Source organism: Thermobia domestica, chromosome 4 (assembly GCF_964235325.1).
Source record: "Thermobia domestica chromosome 4, izTheDome1.hap1.1, whole genome shotgun sequence".
In the NCBI taxonomy this organism is placed as follows: Eukaryota; Metazoa; Arthropoda; class Insecta; order Zygentoma; family Lepismatidae; genus Thermobia; species Thermobia domestica.
In genome coordinates, this window is record NC_137457.1 from 12,275,234 (window position 1) to 12,296,004 (window position 20,771).

General features: G+C 34.5%; 1 protein-coding gene across 9 annotated transcripts in view; it reads left to right on the forward strand.

Annotated features, from left to right (window-relative positions):
• LOC145683720 (uncharacterized) overlaps window positions 1–20,771 on the forward strand; it is a 425,859-nt gene that overhangs the window by 345,768 nt on the left and 59,320 nt on the right. For 8 of the 9 annotated variants that reach the window (XM_081755184.1, XM_081755190.1, XM_081755187.1 and 5 more), the window contains 2 exons: window positions 11,725–11,775; window positions 18,072–18,155. In XM_081755184.1, the coding sequence (XP_081611310.1) occupies window positions 11,725–11,775; window positions 18,072–18,155 (135 nt within the window). The remainder of the gene's footprint in view (window positions 1–11,724; window positions 11,776–18,071; window positions 18,156–20,771) is intronic. The other variant, XM_081755185.1, reaches the window with a different exon arrangement.

A 20,771-nucleotide genomic window follows, 5' to 3' on the forward strand; every position in this document is an offset into this window, starting at 1 on the left:
CCAAAATATAAACGTAAGCAATACGTTATACCACGTGTTTGGTTTTCGACCTAATTTATCTCCTTGGATGAGGTCCTATTACCTTATATGATTATATGGTGATGTATAGGGGTCCATTACCTATCATAAGACATAGGTGCACCCCTTGAAAAATTTGGGAGGGGTACCTTGGCCCACCCCTTTAATTTTGGAAATTGCCCAATTTCAACATTTGGTATTATAGTATAGGACACTAATATAGATCACAACCACGTGTTTGGTATTTGGTACATTTTATCCCCCTTTGATGAGGTCCTATTACCTTATATGGTTATGTATAGGGGTCTATTCCCTATCATAAGACATGGGTGCACCCCGGTAGGGGTACCTTGGCCCACCCCTTAAATTTTGGAAATTGCCCAATTTCAACATTGGGTATTATAGTATTGGACCCTAACATGTATTATGATAAATTTGGGTGGACCACTTTGTTCCCTTCTAGGGGTACAAATTTGCCAAATTTTAGTACAACCACGTGTTTGGTATTTTGGCTCATTTTATACCCTTGGATGAAGTCCTATTACCTTATATGGTTATATGGTCATGTATAGGGGTCCATTATCTATCATAAGACATAGGTACATTGGTGCACCCCGGGAGGGGTACCTTGGCCCACCCCTTAAATTTTGGAAATTGATCATTTTATATATTTGGTATTATAGTACAGGACCTCAATATGTATCATGATAAATTTGGATGGCCCATATCGTTCCCTTTTAGGGGTACAAAAATTGCCAAAATATAAACGTTGTACCACGTGTTTATTTTTTGGTCCATTTTATCCCCTTTGATGAGATTCTATGATTACAGGGGTTCATTTCTTATCATAAGACATGGGCACCCTTCTTAAATTTTGGCAATGGGGGTCCACTGAAATTGTCCAATTGAAGCATAGTACAGGACCTCAATATGTTTCGGTGGTCGTATTACCAAATTTGTTTAGTACAACCACGTGTTCGGTTACTGACTCAATTAAGGTTATAAGGTATGGATGGGTATCCCCTTTCAATTTGGTATAACCCTTCGGGTGTAGTACAGTCACGTGATCAATGATTTGGTTCTGATGCGCGACGAGGTCCCTGGTCAATGTTCTCTAGGAATTAGGTGGAAACTTTGCCCAGGGTTCTCGTCTTATATCGCACAGTTCTTTAGGAGAATCTGATAACGTTGTATATGGAATGGACAATAAAAACACATAAATAAGTATAAATTGTATTTTATTCATATTTTTGGTTTCTTCTTTTTCTTTCTTATTGACAATGTTTGTATATTGAGCTGGGTTTCTTCATTAGACTGTCTCCTCTTCTTGTTTGCGATGATTTGTTTCCATGTTTTGCAGCATAGCACGTTTGCAAAGCTTCGTATTGTGAATTCTGTAATAAAGAACGAGGAAAAAAAGATGATTAGTATAGAAATAGATGATGATAAACAAATACACTTACAATGATAAATATGATAAAATTACCTGGAAGGTATATTGCAGCAGTCTACGATCATTAACCGTGGGTACTGTTGTGAACAAGTATTGAATTTCACGCAGAGATTTTCCTTGGGCTTTACAACACAAATAAAAATAAGCATAATACCCACATACGGATGAACCAAGACTTTGCATTTGGCTATTATTATATTTATAGTACACACAATGAAGTTTTAAGAATGCAACATGTTGTGGTACATAAGGAGGAAGGCCATAGCTGTCAAAATATTCTCCAACACCGCGATGATCAATATAAATTGCAATCCAATGACTTCCTAGTTTTGTAGATGGATCTGTATTTACAATGATTGCCAGAGGAAGAGAAATCCGTGAGGGCAACTCATCGCTTGCAAATACCCCGGTAAAATGATTTCTGAACAATGGACTACCGTTTAAAGCACTAGCTAATTGTAATGTATTCAACATCGTGAATGGAAATGATACATAACGTATACGTACCTTGTAATTTAAAAGTCCAGGATAATGTTGCGCTGGTGGTCGATCTCTAGGAGTGAGGAAAGCTCTCCATACACAATACAGTTTGCAGGTGCTGCTAATTTCTCTTGGAAATGAACTTCTAATCGGATGGCGCCATGTCGTTGTAAATTCCAATAGTGACAATCTCCAGCAGAAGAATCGGGAGTTAGGTCAAATACAAACAGTGTATATCCATTCTTGTAGTCGGCTCTTGAAATTGTATTTCCAGTATTGGTAAAATGTATGCCAGAGCCTGAGAACAATGTGTGGTACGATGAAATGTAGAGATTTTCTTCAAAGTTGGGTTGCAACGGTTTTGATGGTACAGCTTTTCCATCCACGTACAGTGTAAAGAAATTAATGTTTAGATGTTGAAATTCAAATGGATTGGTGGTAATAGTTCCACTGGATGCTTCATTCGATGTAAATCCTACAATAATACGATTTGGCAATGTTCCCATAAACAGGTTATCAATAGTTTTGGATTGTATATCCTTCGGGATGGTAAATGATTTCATTTGAACCCTTGTCAGAGGATACTTTGCCGGTGTAGATTGTAAAATTTTATTGTGTGCCAATTTGACACTAGGGCTGATGCTGACTTTTTCACCTGCAACGATGCATCTAGAATGTTGATTTTTGCATTGACACCACTTTCACCGGCCATGAGACAAAAGTTTGGCTTTGCAGGAATAAGTTTCACACGTAATTCGACTCCATGAATTAAAAAATTTATCTTGATTAAAAATGTCACAATGAAGATGTCCAATCATATCGAATTTCATACTTTGTTTTGTCAGTTCATAGCGTTGTTGAAATCCTTTGTTCTCACTTGTGGTTGCGTTCATATGACCAGCCGTATCTTGAAACCACATTGCTGTTTGTAAATGTGTATTTTAGCTCCATCACTATAATTGAGTAGTTTTTCCATGTACGAACGATATGGATGATTATGTGACGGAAATGAAATCAGTTTATTGTTCAAGTAGATTTGTACTTCACTAAACATAGCATTTAGAAAATCATTGACAGGTGCAATTGCTTTATCCGTATTGATGAAGGAGGAACCATCTGGTTTCACAATTTGTGCTTGGATTTATAATAAGGTTTGTGGTAAATCAATATATTCATCACTGCTACCACTCACTACAAATTCTATTGGTGAATTTTCAGCTATTGAACTAATTGGTTTGTAGCCTATAATACGATTGTCCAGAACACTGGTTTGCGTGGGTAATGTTGAAAAAATGTCCAATTCACTTTTTACACATTCACAGGATTGATGATGTAAGAAAGCCATCGTTGAATTAATCAAAAATATCTGGTGACGATGCCAATGATCTCTTCTTCTTCTTATGTGATAATTTACGTCTCTTTGTAGGATTGATGGTGTTGTTGATCGTTGGAAGGTCAACCTCAAACTGAGAGCAGTCATCCCATTTTCGTTTATGATATCCACTTCCCAGCATAGTTTTCAACTTATTTTTAGCTTTTTCTTGTAAATTCGATTTTGCCTCTTGCATACGTTGATGAAACGATTCTTCCAGCGGTTGATTCGAGATCACCACATCATTAATCATATTGACACCTGATTTTAATAATTCTTTTCCCACAGTTTTAGCGCCTTGCTTCACAAGTGGTAACACTGAACGAAATAAGCCACCAAGGAAACTTCCAATGCCATGTCCTGCTTGATAGGGACTTCCCACATAGACGTTGCCGATACCGGATAACGCTTGTTTTTGGTAGTATTGCAAATACGGATCAGTCATGACGACGACGACGGAAATGTAGTTTTGTAGACACCGTTCCAAAGGTGAATGGCATAGGATGACCTGTGCTATCCCTTATATCGATTTGTATTTGCTCAAAATTCATTTTTTCCACAGGAACATAATGTGCAGGATTAAAGATTTGTACTGCATGACTTCCAAAAGTATGATTTACAGGATCCATGTTGACAATTCGTAGCAAGGGTACCATTGTATCTCCAACAATGACAGATTCAATAATGTCACAATAGACGTACATTTGTGATGGTAAACCTAATCGTACATCCGGTGTATATTGTCCCTTTTCCATATCTTTTAAATCACTTTTCGGGTCAAATCCAAGCATTAAACTAACACTTGGTGACAATTGTACAGAAGTATGGATTTCCTTTTTGGGATGTCTTATGAGGCATATATTATTAGTTGCGTCATGAGATATAAATAAATTGGTTTCTTTATGATGTATATTAATTGCATGAATAAGATCCCGTATATTGTTATAATAGCGTACAGGGATCGTTACAACCTTCCACGGTTCCTGATCATTACTACTTGATGATTTGTAATATATTTTATTGTTTTTACTGTTAATGTTCAGCAAAGAATGTGGATAATGAATCTCTACAATTGCCACATCCCATTTCTGGCGAAACTCTACACGTCGTTGTAATTTCGTAATATATGAAGTCAATGTATTTTCTGGAAAATAATCCATGGAACTATTACTGTGAAGTGTAACGTAAAAATCTTGATCAGGTTCCATTCTTCTTCTTCTTCTTCAATGAAGTTGCAGGGATCCACGAATTGAATGAGGAAGGATATCCTTTCCACTGGACGAGATACTCCTTTCTGCGACCTTTTGTTCTTGTACGTAATATTTTATCGATGAGGAACGTCGAAGGGAGCGGTACTGGTTGTAATTCTTCTCTGTAGAAAACACCATCGATAAGTTGATGATTTAAATCCTCTAGTCGATACACTGGTGGGTTTCTTGGTACAATGGCTTTTACTCTGAATATTTCCCAAGTCCAGTTCTCGAGGTAACCCTTGTCAAAGATACGTTTTGTTTTACTTATACGAACAGTATCACCAACAGATAAATTCGTATCTTGTTTTGAACGTTGTAGCTTTTTGTCGTATAAGTTATGCCACACCTCCAGTAAATTGTCCTGAGAAACGTTTGCAGGTGCCATTTTAATACTGGAATGTCGACTTTCATTGTATGCTTTTACAAGTAAAGGCAATACTTTGATGTAATTGTATGTTTGATATTTGGTAAAGTATTTCCACATACGATGTTTCAATGTCTGATTAAATCTTTCTGCGATGCTGGCTTTAATATCTGGATCCGTTGTTGTAACATGTTGCACGTTGTGTTTCCTGAAAAACTTTTGTACTGTCTTGTTGGTAAATTCAGTTCCTTGATCACTACGTAGTACAATTGGTTTCCTGTCCTGGAAAATCATTTCAAATGCATTCACTATATCCTCGGCACTTTTTGATTTTAGTGGTACAGCCCACCCGTACCGACTAAACACATCAATCACTGTAAGAATATAGCGGTAATTGTCATTATAGTTTTGAAGTGATTGTAAATCATTTAAATCACATTCCCATTGATCATCAATATTGTTGACAAGATAAAAATCTCTACGGAAACGACGACGTACAGGACGATGTAACGTGTAGGTAGGTTGTTTGTTTAACCAAAGTTTTATTTTGGCTAGAGGTATAGATTTTCCTGTGGCTTGCCATAATTTCTTTGCAGTAGAAAATGATGCAGGATGTGCTGGATTGTAATAAATGGATTTCAACTTTTTGTTCATGGTTTGTACGTTGACCATTGTGGAATGATACGTTTTCTTTTTGGTCGGACTTCTAAAACATCATCATCTTCTTCTTCTTCTTCTTCTTCTCCGGAAGAAAATAATTCAGGTGCCGGTTTTGGTGGTGCAGATCCTTCAGATGCTGTTGTACTATTATGCTTGACAATATAGTTTAATCTTCGTGGATTACCAATCAATTCTTGAGGTGTGTTTGACGATGCAAGGTAGTTGCAAAACAATTCCCAGCCTTGAGGATTAGAATGTTTCCTCGGTCGAGTCACATCGCACATTAAATCTACAATATTGGATCCATGTAGTTTATTATCGTTGATGTACACTGTTCCTTTATGATCCCACGTAATTGCGTCATCTTGTTTTAAACGACGGAATAGTAGTTCGGCTTTCTTACGATACATTTGTGGTATTGCGGCTAAAATTTCTTGTTTCGTGCTATCGTCAACATTCGGGACGTCACCATCAGGTTTCATTGATGTAATTGTAAGTGGTATTGGTTCTTCTTGTTTACGTATCACATAAAGATATTTCTGTAATATTCTATTGTACTGATTCCATTTTTCTTCATCACTTGGATACGATGTATTCAATATGGATTGCATTTCACGATCAAGATTAGATTCTCGATTTTCACTCACACGGGATGATGATGCATGCATTCGTTGAAGCATTTCTGGTGGCACTAAAACCATCTTCTTGCTATGTTCCATGAAGTTTATTGTTTAAACAAAATACTGGATAACACACTTCCTACAATAGGTGCAAGTAATGCAGGTAAGAATCCTCCTTGTTGTACGGCTAAATGTTTCTTCTTTTTATCCAATGATTTTGTATTGTCCACCAGATAGCGGAGCGTGTTCTTGTAACGCTTTAATCTTGACTTCTGCGCACTTGTCAGTGGAACATTGCCTTTTAAGACATTATAACAACATTCACAAATACTATGAATTAATGAAGCGTCTGCATTGGCAATAATAGCTTTACGCAATCTTGGTTTAGCTTTGTGCAGAGCACGTAGCAGATCAGCGTGTTTCACTGTAGGAGACATCGTGACAGACTAAGTCATTCTTTTCACATGCACAATAATTTAAACATGTTTTGTTGGTACGTAAACATAATGATGCAAATCGTTGGGAAAAATATTTGTACGAAATCGCATTTCATCGGGTGTATCTTGTTTTAGATCCATCAGTAGATAACCATGTGGATTTCTTGTTGCGTCTGCATAACTTTCTTGTAGAAACAGTGGATGCTCAGGCATGATTTGATAACTCATATGCTTGATTTGTGACTTGTCACGTGGATTTTTAAACAACACCAAATACGAACAATTTAAACTCATATTTCTATTTGCTTTACTTTGATGAAATACATTTTGTGTTATAAAAATCACACTAATATTTCGATGATGTGATCCTTTTGTGAACATATCAACAATATCACTATTCACTTCTCGCATATGGTCATCAATAATAATCAAATGTGGTCCATCTTGAGGCTGAAAATCTTTCATTCGTGGAAGTCCTTCGTGAAATTCTACTGGAACTGGCATTGTTGCATACACGTCTTGCCATTCTGCATAATACCAATATATCTTACGAAATTTTGCATTGATCATGGTTGGGAGATGTGACAGTAATCGCTTCACAAAATACGTTTTTCCACACCCACTAGGCCCTGCGAGAATACAGGTAAATGGATGTTTCCACTGTGTATCCATGATGAACACTAACACCTTGTTTCAAAAATGATGCGTATTTAAAGCGAGTACAAAAATTCTTGCACTCACTGGTGTGAAAAGGTTAAAACCGTTCATCTGTTTATCGAATAGTTGAAAACCGTTTATTTGTTAATCGAATAGTTGAAAACCGTTTATTTGTTAATCGAATAGTTAAAAACCGGATAAAGTTTAACGGTTAACCGTGAAAGCTGATCACTGTTTGATTTAAATTCTATTTGAAAAATTTTTCGTTTCAAATTTGTTTTGTAATTTTTGTTTCAAAAATTTTGTTTGAAAATTTTTTTCAAATTTTTTGTTTGAAATTTTTGTTTGTAAATTTATTCTTTCAAAATTTTTTGTTTGAAAATGTTTCGTTTCAATTTTTTTTGTTGAAAATTTTTGTTTCGAAATTTTTGTTTCAAATTTTTGTTTCAAAATTTTTGTTTGAAAGTTTTTGTTTGTAAATTATTTTCAAAATTTTTAAATTTTTTTCGTTTGAAATTTTGTTTAAATTTTTTTCGTTTCAAACTAAAAAACTTTGTTTGAAATTTAAGTTTAAAAAATGTTCGAATTTTTTTTTTGTTTAAAATTTTTTGTTTGAACATTTTTGTTTCGAAATTTTTTCGTTTCAATTTTTGTTTTCATTTTTTTTAGTTTGAAAAGTTGAAAAAAAAAGTTTTAAATGCCAAGAATCTTGTTCAAAGTTTCCAGCTAATTCCTAGAGAACATTGACCAGGGACCTCGTCGCGCATCAAAACCAAATCATTGATCACGTGACTGTACTACACCCGAAGGGTTATACCAAATTGAAAGGGGATACCCATCCATACCTTATAACCTTAATTGAGTCAGTAACCGAACACGTGGTTGTACTAAACAAATTTGGTAATACGACCACCGAAACATATTGAGGTCCTGTACTATGCTTCAATTGGACAATTTCAGTGGACCCCCATTGCCAAAATTTAAGAAGGGTGCCCATGTCTTATGATAAGAAATGAACTCCTGTAATCATAGAATCTCATCAAAGGGGATAAAATGGACCAAAAAAATAAACACGTGGTACAACGTTTATATTTTGGCAATTTTTGTACCCCTAAAAGGGAACGATATGGGCCATCCAAATTTATCATGATACATATTGAGGTCCTGTACTATAATACCAAATATATAAAATGATCAATTTCCAAAATTTAAGGGGTGGGCCAAGGTACCCCTCCCGGGGTGCACCAATGTACCTATGTCTTATGATAGATAATGGACCCCTATACATGACCATATAACCATATAAGGTAATAGGACTTCATCCAAGGGTATAAAATGAGCCAAAATACCAAACACGTGGTTGTACTAAAATTTGGCAAATTTGTACCCCTAGAAGGGAACAAAGTGGTCCACCCAAATTTATCATAATACATGTTAGGGTCCAATACTATAATACCCAATGTTGAAATTGGGCAATTTCCAAAATTTAAGGGGTGGGCCAAGGTACCCCTACCGGGGTGCACCCATGTCTTATGATAGGGAATAGACCCCTATACATAACCATATAAGGTAATAGGACCTCATCAAAGGGGGATAAAATGTACCAAATACCAAACACGTGGTTGTGATCTATATTAGTGTCCTATACTATAATACCAAATGTTGAAATTGGGCAATTTCCAAAATTAAAGGGGTGGGCCAAGGTACCCCTCCCAAATTTTTCAAGGGGTGCACCTATGTCTTATGATAGGTAATGGACCCCTATACATCACCATATAATCATATAAGGTAATAGGACCTCATCCAAGGAGATAAATTAGGTCGAAAACCAAACACGTGGTATAACGTATTGCTTACGTTTATATTTTGGCAATTTTGTACCCCTAGAAGGAAATGAGGTGGACCACCCAAATTTATTATAATACATATTAGGGTCCTGTACTATAATACCCAATGTTGAAATTGGTCAATTTCCAAAATTAAAGGGGTGGGCCATGGTACCCCTCCCAAATTTTTGAAGGGGTGCATTAATATACCCATGTCTTATGAAAGGGAATGGACCCCTGTATACGCCCATATAACTATATAAGGTAATAATACCTCATCAAAGGGGATAAATTAGGTCAAAAACCTCCGAAATTTGAATTTTTGGCAATTTTTTACCCATGAAAGGGAACGACATAGACCCCGAATACTGATAGAGGTACATACTGTGGTCCTAGGCTACCATACCCAATTTTTAGATTTGGCAATTTCCAAAATTTAAGGGGGGTGGTCCTAGGTACCCCTGCCAAAATTTAGGGGGTGGGCCAAGGTACCCCTGCCAAAATTTAGAGGGGGTGGTCCTAGGTACCCCTAGGTCATTGACCCTGGGCCAAGGTCATTGACCTTTGACCTATGACGTCACAAAAATTTTTGCTGACTCGGCGCAATATACGTCGGCCCCTACTACTACTATCGGAATATTAATTCTGTGACATTTGTGATTAATCTGATGCTCACTGGCATTTCCGGAACAAAATTTGAAATTTTTATAAAGGTCTATCATCTGATGCTTCGCCCCCTGTGCCCCCTTAAGGCAGTGGTTACTAAAATAACATTTCAGATGTGAAAAACGCATACTCTTTTGATACAACGACGCCAAATTACACATTAATTGACAAAAAGTACCTTCTTTTCGTATGTCACTACGAAGGATATTTATGGTGATTTTTTGAGAGGGGCTATAGCCCCATATAAGTCACTCTCACATGCAAGGAGCATTAGAATATTAATCCTGTAACAGTGGTGAAAAATCTGACGCTCACTGGCATTTCCGGAACAAAATTTTGAATTTTTATAAAGATCCATCATCGAGTACTTCGCCCCCTGTGCCCCCCTAAGGCGGTGCGTTATCAAAATAATATTCCAGATTTGAAAAACGCATACTCATTTGATACAATGACGACAAATTTCACATTAACAAAAATATCTTCTTCTCGTATGTCCCTACTAAGGATATTTATGGTGATTTTTTTTTTAATTTTTGAAAGGGGGCTGTAGCCCCATTATAAGTCACTCTTACATGTAAGGACATTGGAGCATTAATTCTGTGACGTTTGTGATTAATCTCACGCTTACTGGCATTCCGAAAATAAATTTTGGGATTTTGGTAACATATCACGCACCACCTTTTTACGCCCCTTGCCCCCCAAAAGGGGGACCTTCGCAAAATAATGTTTGAGACGGTTTTACTAGCTTTGTGAATGAGTGTTTTTGCATTTTGTAACAAATACAACTCATTTGCTCCAAAATCTTCACGAATAATTATTGGAGAAAACTGCTTCTAAAATTTAACATTGAATCTCCCATAAGGAAAATGAACTTTCGTGTTTACACCCCTAAAAGGGGGATTTTCTTTTATTTTCTTTACATATTCGAAAAATTCAGATATTTCTCAATAAGAGTGCCAAATTTTACATTAATAGTGTATAAACTTCACCTTCTCCCAGCGCTGTAGAAAATAACACGAATTATGGAACAGTCTGTATATATATATATATACATATATATATATATATATATATATATATATATATATATATATATATATATATATATATATATATATATAAACTATAGAACATATATATGATTTCAGGCAATCAATCAGGTGCCGCCACTTTTGGTTCTTATAAGGACTTATTCAATTTCATATTCCTTTCTATGCCATCCCAAATTCTGTGCCATAATTTATTAATATGTAAGCTCCCAGTTCAGTTTTTATCAGGTTATCTTTTCCTACCTTTTTTTAATCCAATCTGCCTCTTTCTACTTCATTATTATCATTCTCTTCTCTATGTTCAATACTTGCGTCCTATCCCAGTTAATTTCGTGTTAGTTTCCTGGTATCTTTCTTTCTCCTCACGCCATCTCTATGTTGTTTTATACTTTCTTTCACTCTCTTTTCCATCTCTCTTACATATGACGTTTCTATTCTTTATTCTCTCGGAATTAATATGTACACTATAAATTAGCAGATTTTATCTAGTGTTGCTTGATTTTGAAGCATATATCTTGTAATAGCTGAGAACGAACAAAAATATTATCGTAGTGTCACGCCTATTCCTTACTAATTACAGAGATGTTTAATTGAATAGCGTTATACGAGTATTGTAAGTTACGAAAGTAATCAAAAATTATGAGTAGTGTAACTAACTTCCTATCTCCGTGGTCACTGAACGTCTGTCCTCGAATATTGTACTACATGTGTTGAAACATATGTGTTTTATTTTATCTGTTCTTGTCTTGTATTGTACTTTTGTCTTATGTCCCATGTAAGTATGTAAGGCGTTGGAACAGTCGAAGTCCATTACTCTTTCAAAATAACGGCAATTTCTCAGAATTAATATTATTTGCCATTTTCTGTAGCCATGCAGAACGGGCAGAGTGGCAGTGCAGCCTCAACTTTTGTCGCTTCAGGTGAGTTTAAATGTTCAAACAAAATAAAAATGGAAAATAAATAAACAAGTAAATAAATAAATAGTTAAATCAAATTTGTAATATTTAACGTGCAGCAGTCATGACTTATAAACTAAAACGGCAAGCAGAAGTGCATATAGCTAGTATATATTAAGTGCTTCGATTTAACATGATCCATAAACACTTTTCATTATGCGAGGTCAATATAGAAAGAAATAGAGCTTTCTAAATATAATGATGTTTACCACTTACGGAAGTTATTTAGATTTATATCCTTAATAATAGTTTTCTGCGTTATTAAATAATCCATGCCAGTGGCTTTTTTGACTGATGTAACTCACCTTGATCGTTCCTTTTAGAATACCCTAAAAGTCTCGTAACGATATTTTTGACATACCTTCTAGGGATTGGAAATAATAAACCTTCATCCTCGATTTTAGCTTAAGGAGTAGAAAAATCTGCACGTGCTAGATGATACAAGTTTGGTATTCGGAATAGAACAATGGTAATATTCTTCCCCTCAATCCACCTAATGAAGAACGCTGAATAAGTAAGAATATTGTCACGGTATAAAATTAATGTTTCGTTTCTTCCAGCTTCTGATTTCTTCTTCCTCATAGATTCCAGCAAACATGACATCAGTTCTAAATAACGCTCTTCCTTGGTCGCTTGGTCACGAGAGAATTATTTACAATGAATTAGTAAAAAATTAAGGAACACAATAAATATAATTTGACCGTTTGAGTGCTTTCTGTGGTCTCGCTTAAGGTTTCCGCGGTCATTGAGAATGATCATCCAATTGCTTCTACGTTATATACACAAACCAAAGTTTTGTCAATTCTTAATACATTTTTCAATTACCTATTTGCTGATTTTTACGATTCAAAAACAATCTTTCCATACGTGTTTCTACTTCTGTCTTTTGTTAAGTACCACAGAATGAACTTTGCAGCAAGACAACTTATATTCACTATTTGTCAATTCACTATTCACTATTCACTTATATTGTCAATTCTTAATATATTTTTCAATTACCTATTTGCTGATTTTCACGATTCAAAAACAATCTTTACGTATTTCCATACGTGTTTCTACTTCTGTCTTTTGTTAAGTACCACAGAATGAACTTTGCAGCAAGACAACTTATATTCACTATTTCAACTTGGATCACATGACAGGATTTACTTATTTCCATTCGCGAATGATAAAACGAAGAATTTTTGCACAACATCGCTCACTTTATAAATGTGAACGTCATCAGGCGTTGATGGGCGCTGAAGTTTCAACTCCTCTTCGATTGAAGTTCCAGCTGCTCAGAAACGCTGAAACCACCCATGGCATTTTATTTGATCCATATATTCATCCATGTACACTTCCTGGCATATGTCATGGCAAATTTGAAACAGAACCTAATACACATACATTTCTCTTCCAAAATCTTTATTTTCGTATCACTTTAAAATGTCCAGAGATGCGGAACGCAACTTCACTGTAATTCTCGTTCTCACAATGATATTGGCAGGATGAAGCAATTATCATTCAAATAATTTAGAAGAATAATACTACTTTCACTGGCAAGTAAAAACTCAATGATAACTTTGCTGAATGTTTTTTTTTAAAATTAAAGTTCAGTATCTTTCTGGACAGACCTTATATATTTCGCTTCAAAAAGACTCAATAGTTCAATCTAAATACAATAAAACAGCTGTACACATATAAAGCTCAGGGCATATTAAAGTAGTAAATAAATATATTGGTAATCCTAAACCCCATCATAAAATCAATAAACAAGCTAATAAATTTCAACTTTGGTTGGTCATGAAGTTTACAAGGTACAGCTATGTTACAGGTATACTATAACGAGTCTGTCATTATTGCCCTATATATTTAACCCTTTCAGACCTGGTGGTCACATTTGTGTACATTAAGCTTTAAGCTTAATATAATTACTCTGGAGGATTCTAAATGGCTGGGTTTTTATGTCAGAATTCTTTGAACTTTTCTAAATCACTTTCCACTATTTCTGTGGTGTTTTAATCTGTTGTTAGGAAGCAATGCACATTTCTTGTAGACTACTTGCAGGAGCTATCACAATGGACAAAGCTCACCCACGTAGGGTGTTTTATTCTTGGCGAAACAAGCTATTTGCAATAAATTCTCCTTTTGTTTTAGTGATGTATTTTGAGTTTCTAAACTATATAGATCACAATGATGTGTTCGATTAATCCCATTTTTATTTTACATACGTATTTCAACCCTAATGCACGCAAAATGGTTCGTCCATAATTCTCTAAATATGACATCCGCAAACGAATTGACGGTTGTATTTCATTTGTTAAGTCATAAAGAATAATAATTCAAAATAACAATAACACCGGAGAGTAAACAAAAAATCAGGTCTGAAAGGGTTAAAGAAAATCTATACACGCGACACATACAAAAGGGATAGTGTTAGTGGTCCAAATATAACCGGAACTGTTAATCCATACTAGCTGTAACCAATCTTTCTCCATTTTAAGAAGCAGCGAAGATTAATTAGTAAATTATAAATAATCGATTGAATAATAATGTGTTAGAAAATATAACCCCAAGAAAGCTTATGAACACGATGACTACGACAATCTTACAAAAGCGTAGGATCGAGATAAGAACCTAGGTAAATGCTCTATCACTGACAAGTAAACGTACTTACGCAACAACCGAAATCAAATACATAGTATATTTTCGTCAAGTACTATCCAAACCTAGTGAAATTACGAAATCTGATTAGCAGACATCAAAAGGCATATCGGAGCTACAAACGTGTAAACTAACATTATAACATATAGAAAATCTAACATGTATATAGTACTACTAAATAAAACTAGACTGTACTACATAAAATGCTTTTGCCCAGACTACCAAAATCCTCTAAGACAGAAATTACACTTAGAGTTCAGTTAGAATGAGGAATCCTTGTTTGAAGCATTTCAGATAAGAATCAACTAGAAATAATGCCTATTGGCAGTCAGTATAAAGATCAGATAACTAACATGAGTGCGCAATTACTTTGCTCTCATTTTATAAAAGCAGTTATGTTATATTTGTAGCGTTTTTCATTTACTATAAAGTGACAGTAGAAGTCCTTCGGTGAAATCAAAAGTTCAGGTACCTCGTTGAAGTATATGTATTTGAAAAAAATAAAACGAATCATATCCTTAAAACGCGATACAGAAAATTGGTACAAACTGAACGACTGAAGCTGTGATAACTTGTCACGATGCTAGATGTGCTTCTGTAAAACTGAACCTCCGATCTGATGAATACGTTGTACAGTCGACAGAAGTTGGCAACCAGAGACTGGATGAAACCACTGCAGCTAACAGGAACGAGATGTTTTGTTAGATGATTTAATTCGGGAACAGTCTGACGGTAAGACTGTAATATTTGATGTCCACATATCAAGTAAGGTAAGCTAGTTGGAACAACTGACAGAAAGTTTAAGCCACAGACAGTCGTTGTAGAATCTGAATCAATTCTGCCTTGTTTGTAATTTTGACTTCCTGGCGAAGACACTAAGCAAAGAGACGATCATAGAAGGAGAGGAGCGAATGTGCAGATACACATATGCACTGACATTTATTAGTGTATCTCGCATATCATCTCTATTTCTACCCTGACAGTATGATACCTGTCCGTTTGTATATTTTCCCTCTCCAAGCTTTCTTCCGATCATAGATTTAAGAGATTTCACCTTCTTAAACCTGTGCTGTCTCCGCGTACAACTATATTTGTACTCGTCCATGTTCCTCCCATTTTTTTTTTAAATATCCATGGATATTTTTAAATATCCATGAACTTATATTACGGAGAAAAAACGTTTACATGTTCGTTAAAGAAAGGACAAATTATTAGTTAACTCCACCATAAGCAAAAGTAAATAAATTATTTAATAAATTAAATAAAAATAATACAATGTTGTACGGAAACGTAACATTAGAACTAATAGAAATCTAGGTGAATGAGTTAGCTGCTTGTTGTAATACATCAAGTAATAAATAAGTATACTATATTATAGGAATTAATATAAGCAGAATGCATTTTCATAATGAACCTGATTGAAGGAACCTGATCGAAGAAGATGGCCTACTTTTAATAGTACTTTCTAATTCATTCTCTTTTTGATCTTACTAAGTATCTTCATTGTTCCCCACGTTCACATTTTTGAAAGCTTTCTGTCTCTGCATTCCTTTCGCTTAGTACCATGTTTCTGTCTCATAAGGTACAGTTTTTCACACGAAAGTATTTCTCTTACTTCTTCAAAGAAAGTACACATTCCTTCATTCCAAATGATTCTTCCATCATTACAATCCTTGTTACTATTTTACGTCCGCATTTCGTGTTTTTACTAATAATACTACCAAGGAGTTAATAGCTAGTCCTGCTTGACTTTCCCCCATCTTTGTATATATTTGGCACTGATCTTTTGGTTTTTAGCTTAATCGATTTCAAACTTCATACGATTTGCTTAAAAAATAGTAAATTGAAATTTAATGATGCCGCTATTAGTATTTTATGATACTTGGAACTAATTTTTCATATTCTCTATTACTTTTAAGTAAAACAAATTCCGTTTTGCTTGTACTCAGTGATATAGCTTTCACCACATCTTGCTACGATTTTAGCTCGAGCTAAGTGAACTTTGTGGTGGGCAAACACTGTATTTTGGTTTTCTCGGGGTTCCTTCGTTTCCTCCCACTTTCTTCATTCCACCATTTCCTTCATTTCTCATCATCATGGTCTAGTTTATCCTAGACGGTATAACAGTGGGACGGAAACTGAAAGATTTCATTTCATTTTTAAAACACATTTTAAACACAAAAGTGGCATCTAAAAGAAATAATTTTTTGATATGTTTGTCCATAGCTTGCTCTCTATTGATCAGGTTCCGTCTTTAAGGTTTTATTTGTAGAATTTTTTCATCTATTCAGTGGATATTCCTAACAACAATTTGAAAATAATAAATATAATATTAATTGTTATTTCAATATGCTAGAAAAATATAAATAGTTGCTTGAGCTTGCTTTTTCATATTTTCGTAGGCAGTAAATACCTCAATTTCTTAAAATACTATTCAAGAAATATATGTATTAAAATTGCTTGTTAGTCGGTTAAGGTGAGAGAAAAGTAACAAAATTTTATTAAGAAACATTAATAAATAAACGCTAGGTATTTTCTGAAGGTAACAGATATGGCTAGAATGCACAAATTACTCTTCAAAAACCGAAATAATTCTTATATACGAAATATTAAAAAAAATAACAATTCGACTTGTCACTTATAGGGATATGTGAATTAAATACCTTCAGTAGAGACAGATAAACTGCAAAATTTCAGCTTTGTGTGTTTTTGTGTCAGTTTCCGATTAGAATAGAATTAAAGAGACAAGAGAAGGACAACACAATTGGCTCAGAAACCATTTGATTTTTAAAAGAGAACCTAAAATTTTGCCACTTTGATAAATAAGAAAATGAAACCGTTGCGCTATTTCGGTTAAGTAAATTTTAACAGAAAAGTCATAGGAGTTTCATGTTTTAGAAAAAATATTACCGCAGCATACCACAGCAACCTACCTAAGTACGGTTCTGCAATGGGCAAAGATACACTTTAGAAACTAACTTATATGTTTAATGGCTGTTGACATTCTAAATACTGTTCAATAATCATTGCTGAAATAGATGATGAAGCAATGCAATATGATCTGTTACATCACTTGCTAACACCAGTGATAGTGGTGCATGTACGAGAGTAATATCAATAGAACAAACAAGAAAGTCTGTAAGCAATTACTTTAGTTTCATTCTCTAGAACAATTTGTTTTGTAAATATATGAAAACCTGAAATGCTGAATGATCTAAGTGCCAAAACTAGAAATTGTTGTTTTGTTGCTGATATTTGATCTACGTCCTCATGCGAGTGCCCTGCTATGAGACCTAAGTGCAAATAAGGCTCTAAGTATTTGTAATAACTGCTAACAGAATGAGTTATTTGCATTATGCTTTCCCATATTGTGAAAGTAGCAATATTTTTCTTAGTTTCCTCGAACGCCAGTTTTTGGCACTTAGATAAGTCAGCATTCAAGTCTTCATATATCTCTGAAAGCTTTATCTCGGGAGTTGCTTCAAATCATAATGCATTGCATAACTTAAGAAATGACGTTGTGCACAAACAGGTATATATGAATGAATGCAATTATGGTTTGTATTACAATATAATATTTACATCTTGGTAATAAACTCATTTTCAATAATTCTCAGGTGGAACTGGAGATGGACAATCTCAGACGATGCAGTTTTCGAAGACACCTGGGAGTCCAGGATTAGCAACTGTTACCAAGACAGGTAGGTTATAATATTTCAGTAAAGTACAGGGACTTCAGCATATGATTTGACATTAATAGTACAGAAGGAGATTGTAGCCTAATTTAGAATGTGAACATGTTTGTGCCCAAGTACTAAGAAACAAAAAAATTAGAATATGATAAACTTTCCTAATAATATTTCTATTCACTACATTTTCTCATATTCAGGTATTAAAAATTACATGTGTAATTTTACTACTTACAACATCATAAAAAATAAGATAAATTGGCTTTGTTTTTTTGTGGACATACACGTTCATTGATATAATAATTTTCGCAGAAATTTAAATAAAGATTTTTAAAATTGAAAATCGTCCATTAGAGACTTGCCATTGTTTAGTTTGTAGTATAATAGACTCTGATAATACAAGATAATGTTTATAGTATATACATACTTTTTCAGAAAGCACTTTTAATATCTAGTCCAAACTGTCCACATTATGAGAGTCTATACGAAAATATATAATTACTTTAAACACATCTATACAAATATAATTTCATTAAGATATAAAATTCAAAGTACTCGCTTTCGTTTTAAATTCAACAAGCTAGTGTATAATAAAACTAAAGCAACATTTGTAGACATGTTTAAACTAAGAAAAATGCATTTCTATTAGTAGATAAATCAATGTACATGATCTAGGCTTTACTGGACAAATGCATTAATGTTCTTTTATTTGTCGGTATATAATAACAAAATGAGACAGTTGGATCAACTTTGGAAAGTCAAGTAGGTACTACTTTAACATATTTAATTATGGAGTCACAATGTGCAGCCATAGTTTTTTTTCTAAAATGGCATTAGTTATATACAGATCAAATATATTCTCTGTTTTGAGAACTTTCTTTATCAATGTTGTATGTTTCTTCATTCATTGAATATTAGCATTATCAGAGATGTGATTGTAACTATTTCTGAAACCATTGATCCAATTGGACAATAGCAAAATTTAACATAAATAGTTTATATACTCATCTATCTAACTAACTCTATGGCCTATGGAACCAGAAGGTTCAATGCCGCGTTCACAAAAGCTATCCACTGACTTTTATCCTTAGTCAATTAATACTACATTCTACTTTGCATTCCTCTTTCTGCGATAACCATCTCAATATTGTTCTCCCATCTGCGCCTAGGTCGTTCTAACGGTCGTTTCCTGGTTGGTCTTCTAATTAAGATTTTAAAGGGTTCCTACTTTCTTCCATCCTGGCTACGTAACACACCCTTGTGAGCCTCCTAGACTTGATGACCCTAACAATGTTTGGTAAACCGTATAAACTATGTAGTTCCTCGTTATAAAGTTTCCCCATTCCCATTTTTCTTGGGTCCAAATATTCGTCTGAGGATCTTATTCTCAAACACCTTCAGTCTATGTTCTTTCTTCTGAGTAAGCGACCATGCTTCGCAACCATACAGAACAACAGACATGATTATCGTTTTATATATTTTAAGCTTCAAATTCCTCGACACAATTCGCGACGACAAGAGATTTTGAAGTGTGTAATAACACAAAGTCCTTGGTTTTAGTTTCCCTACTCTTAATTTCTTCGTGAATATGGTTTTATTCTGCTAATATTGATCTTATAACGGGTTACAACTAAAAATGTGCACAATATGTGAGGTAAGATAAAAGCAATCAGATGACAAATGGAAACTATGTTTTAACGTTTATTTACAGTATATACATAGGCAGAAAAGAAAATGCTAGTGACACATTGCAAATGGTCAGTGATCAGCTACAGTCCGCAAACGTGTTTGAATAGACGCACAGGCTGTTTGGACGCCAGTTGGGTCAATTTCTTTTAAACATTTGCGTATTCTTCTTTGAAGCTGCTGAACAGTTTTTGCCTTCTAATTATGTATGTACACCTTGTCACTCAATTGTTTAAAAAAATCTTTGATTGGGCGGCACTGGGGCAAGTTAGTTGGATTTTTGGTTTTGGGCACAAAAGGAATATTTTGGGACATGAGGTACTCCTGAGCCTTTCTCGCATAATGAGAGCTGGCTTTGTCAGGCCAGAAAATAAAATTATTGTCAGAATGATTATTTCGTATAAAGGGAACTAAGATCTTTTGAAGACATTGCTTCACGTACTCATCTTGATTGATTGCTAACCCACTAGGCTTGAAATAAGGTTGCGACACACCTTTGTCCGATACAACTAAATAAAACATCACTTTGCTTTCAAATTTCTGCTTGCCTTTATATTTTATATTAGAAGGAGTATGTTGCTTGTCTGAGGAATAATAAATGCCATTTCCGGGCATTTGGGATTTAGAAAGGCTAAAGTAACTTTCATCATCCAAAACAAACGATTTTCCTTTGTAATTTCTGACCATCCAACGACAATTTGATTTCACAGTTTTTATTTGCGTGTCTGTAAAAGATGGAGCTTTTTCCTTTTCGCATGCTTTTATTTCCATTGATTTTAATGTTTTAGATATGTATTGTTGTCAACAGTTAAATGTTTTTGCTGCGTCGTTCTGACTAATGTTGTCTTTCTTGTCAAACATCCTTTTCAGTCTTTGTTTATTTTTATTCGTCATAATTGCTGCCTTTCAACCACTTCCTGCGTTTCTTTCTATTGTTCCGGA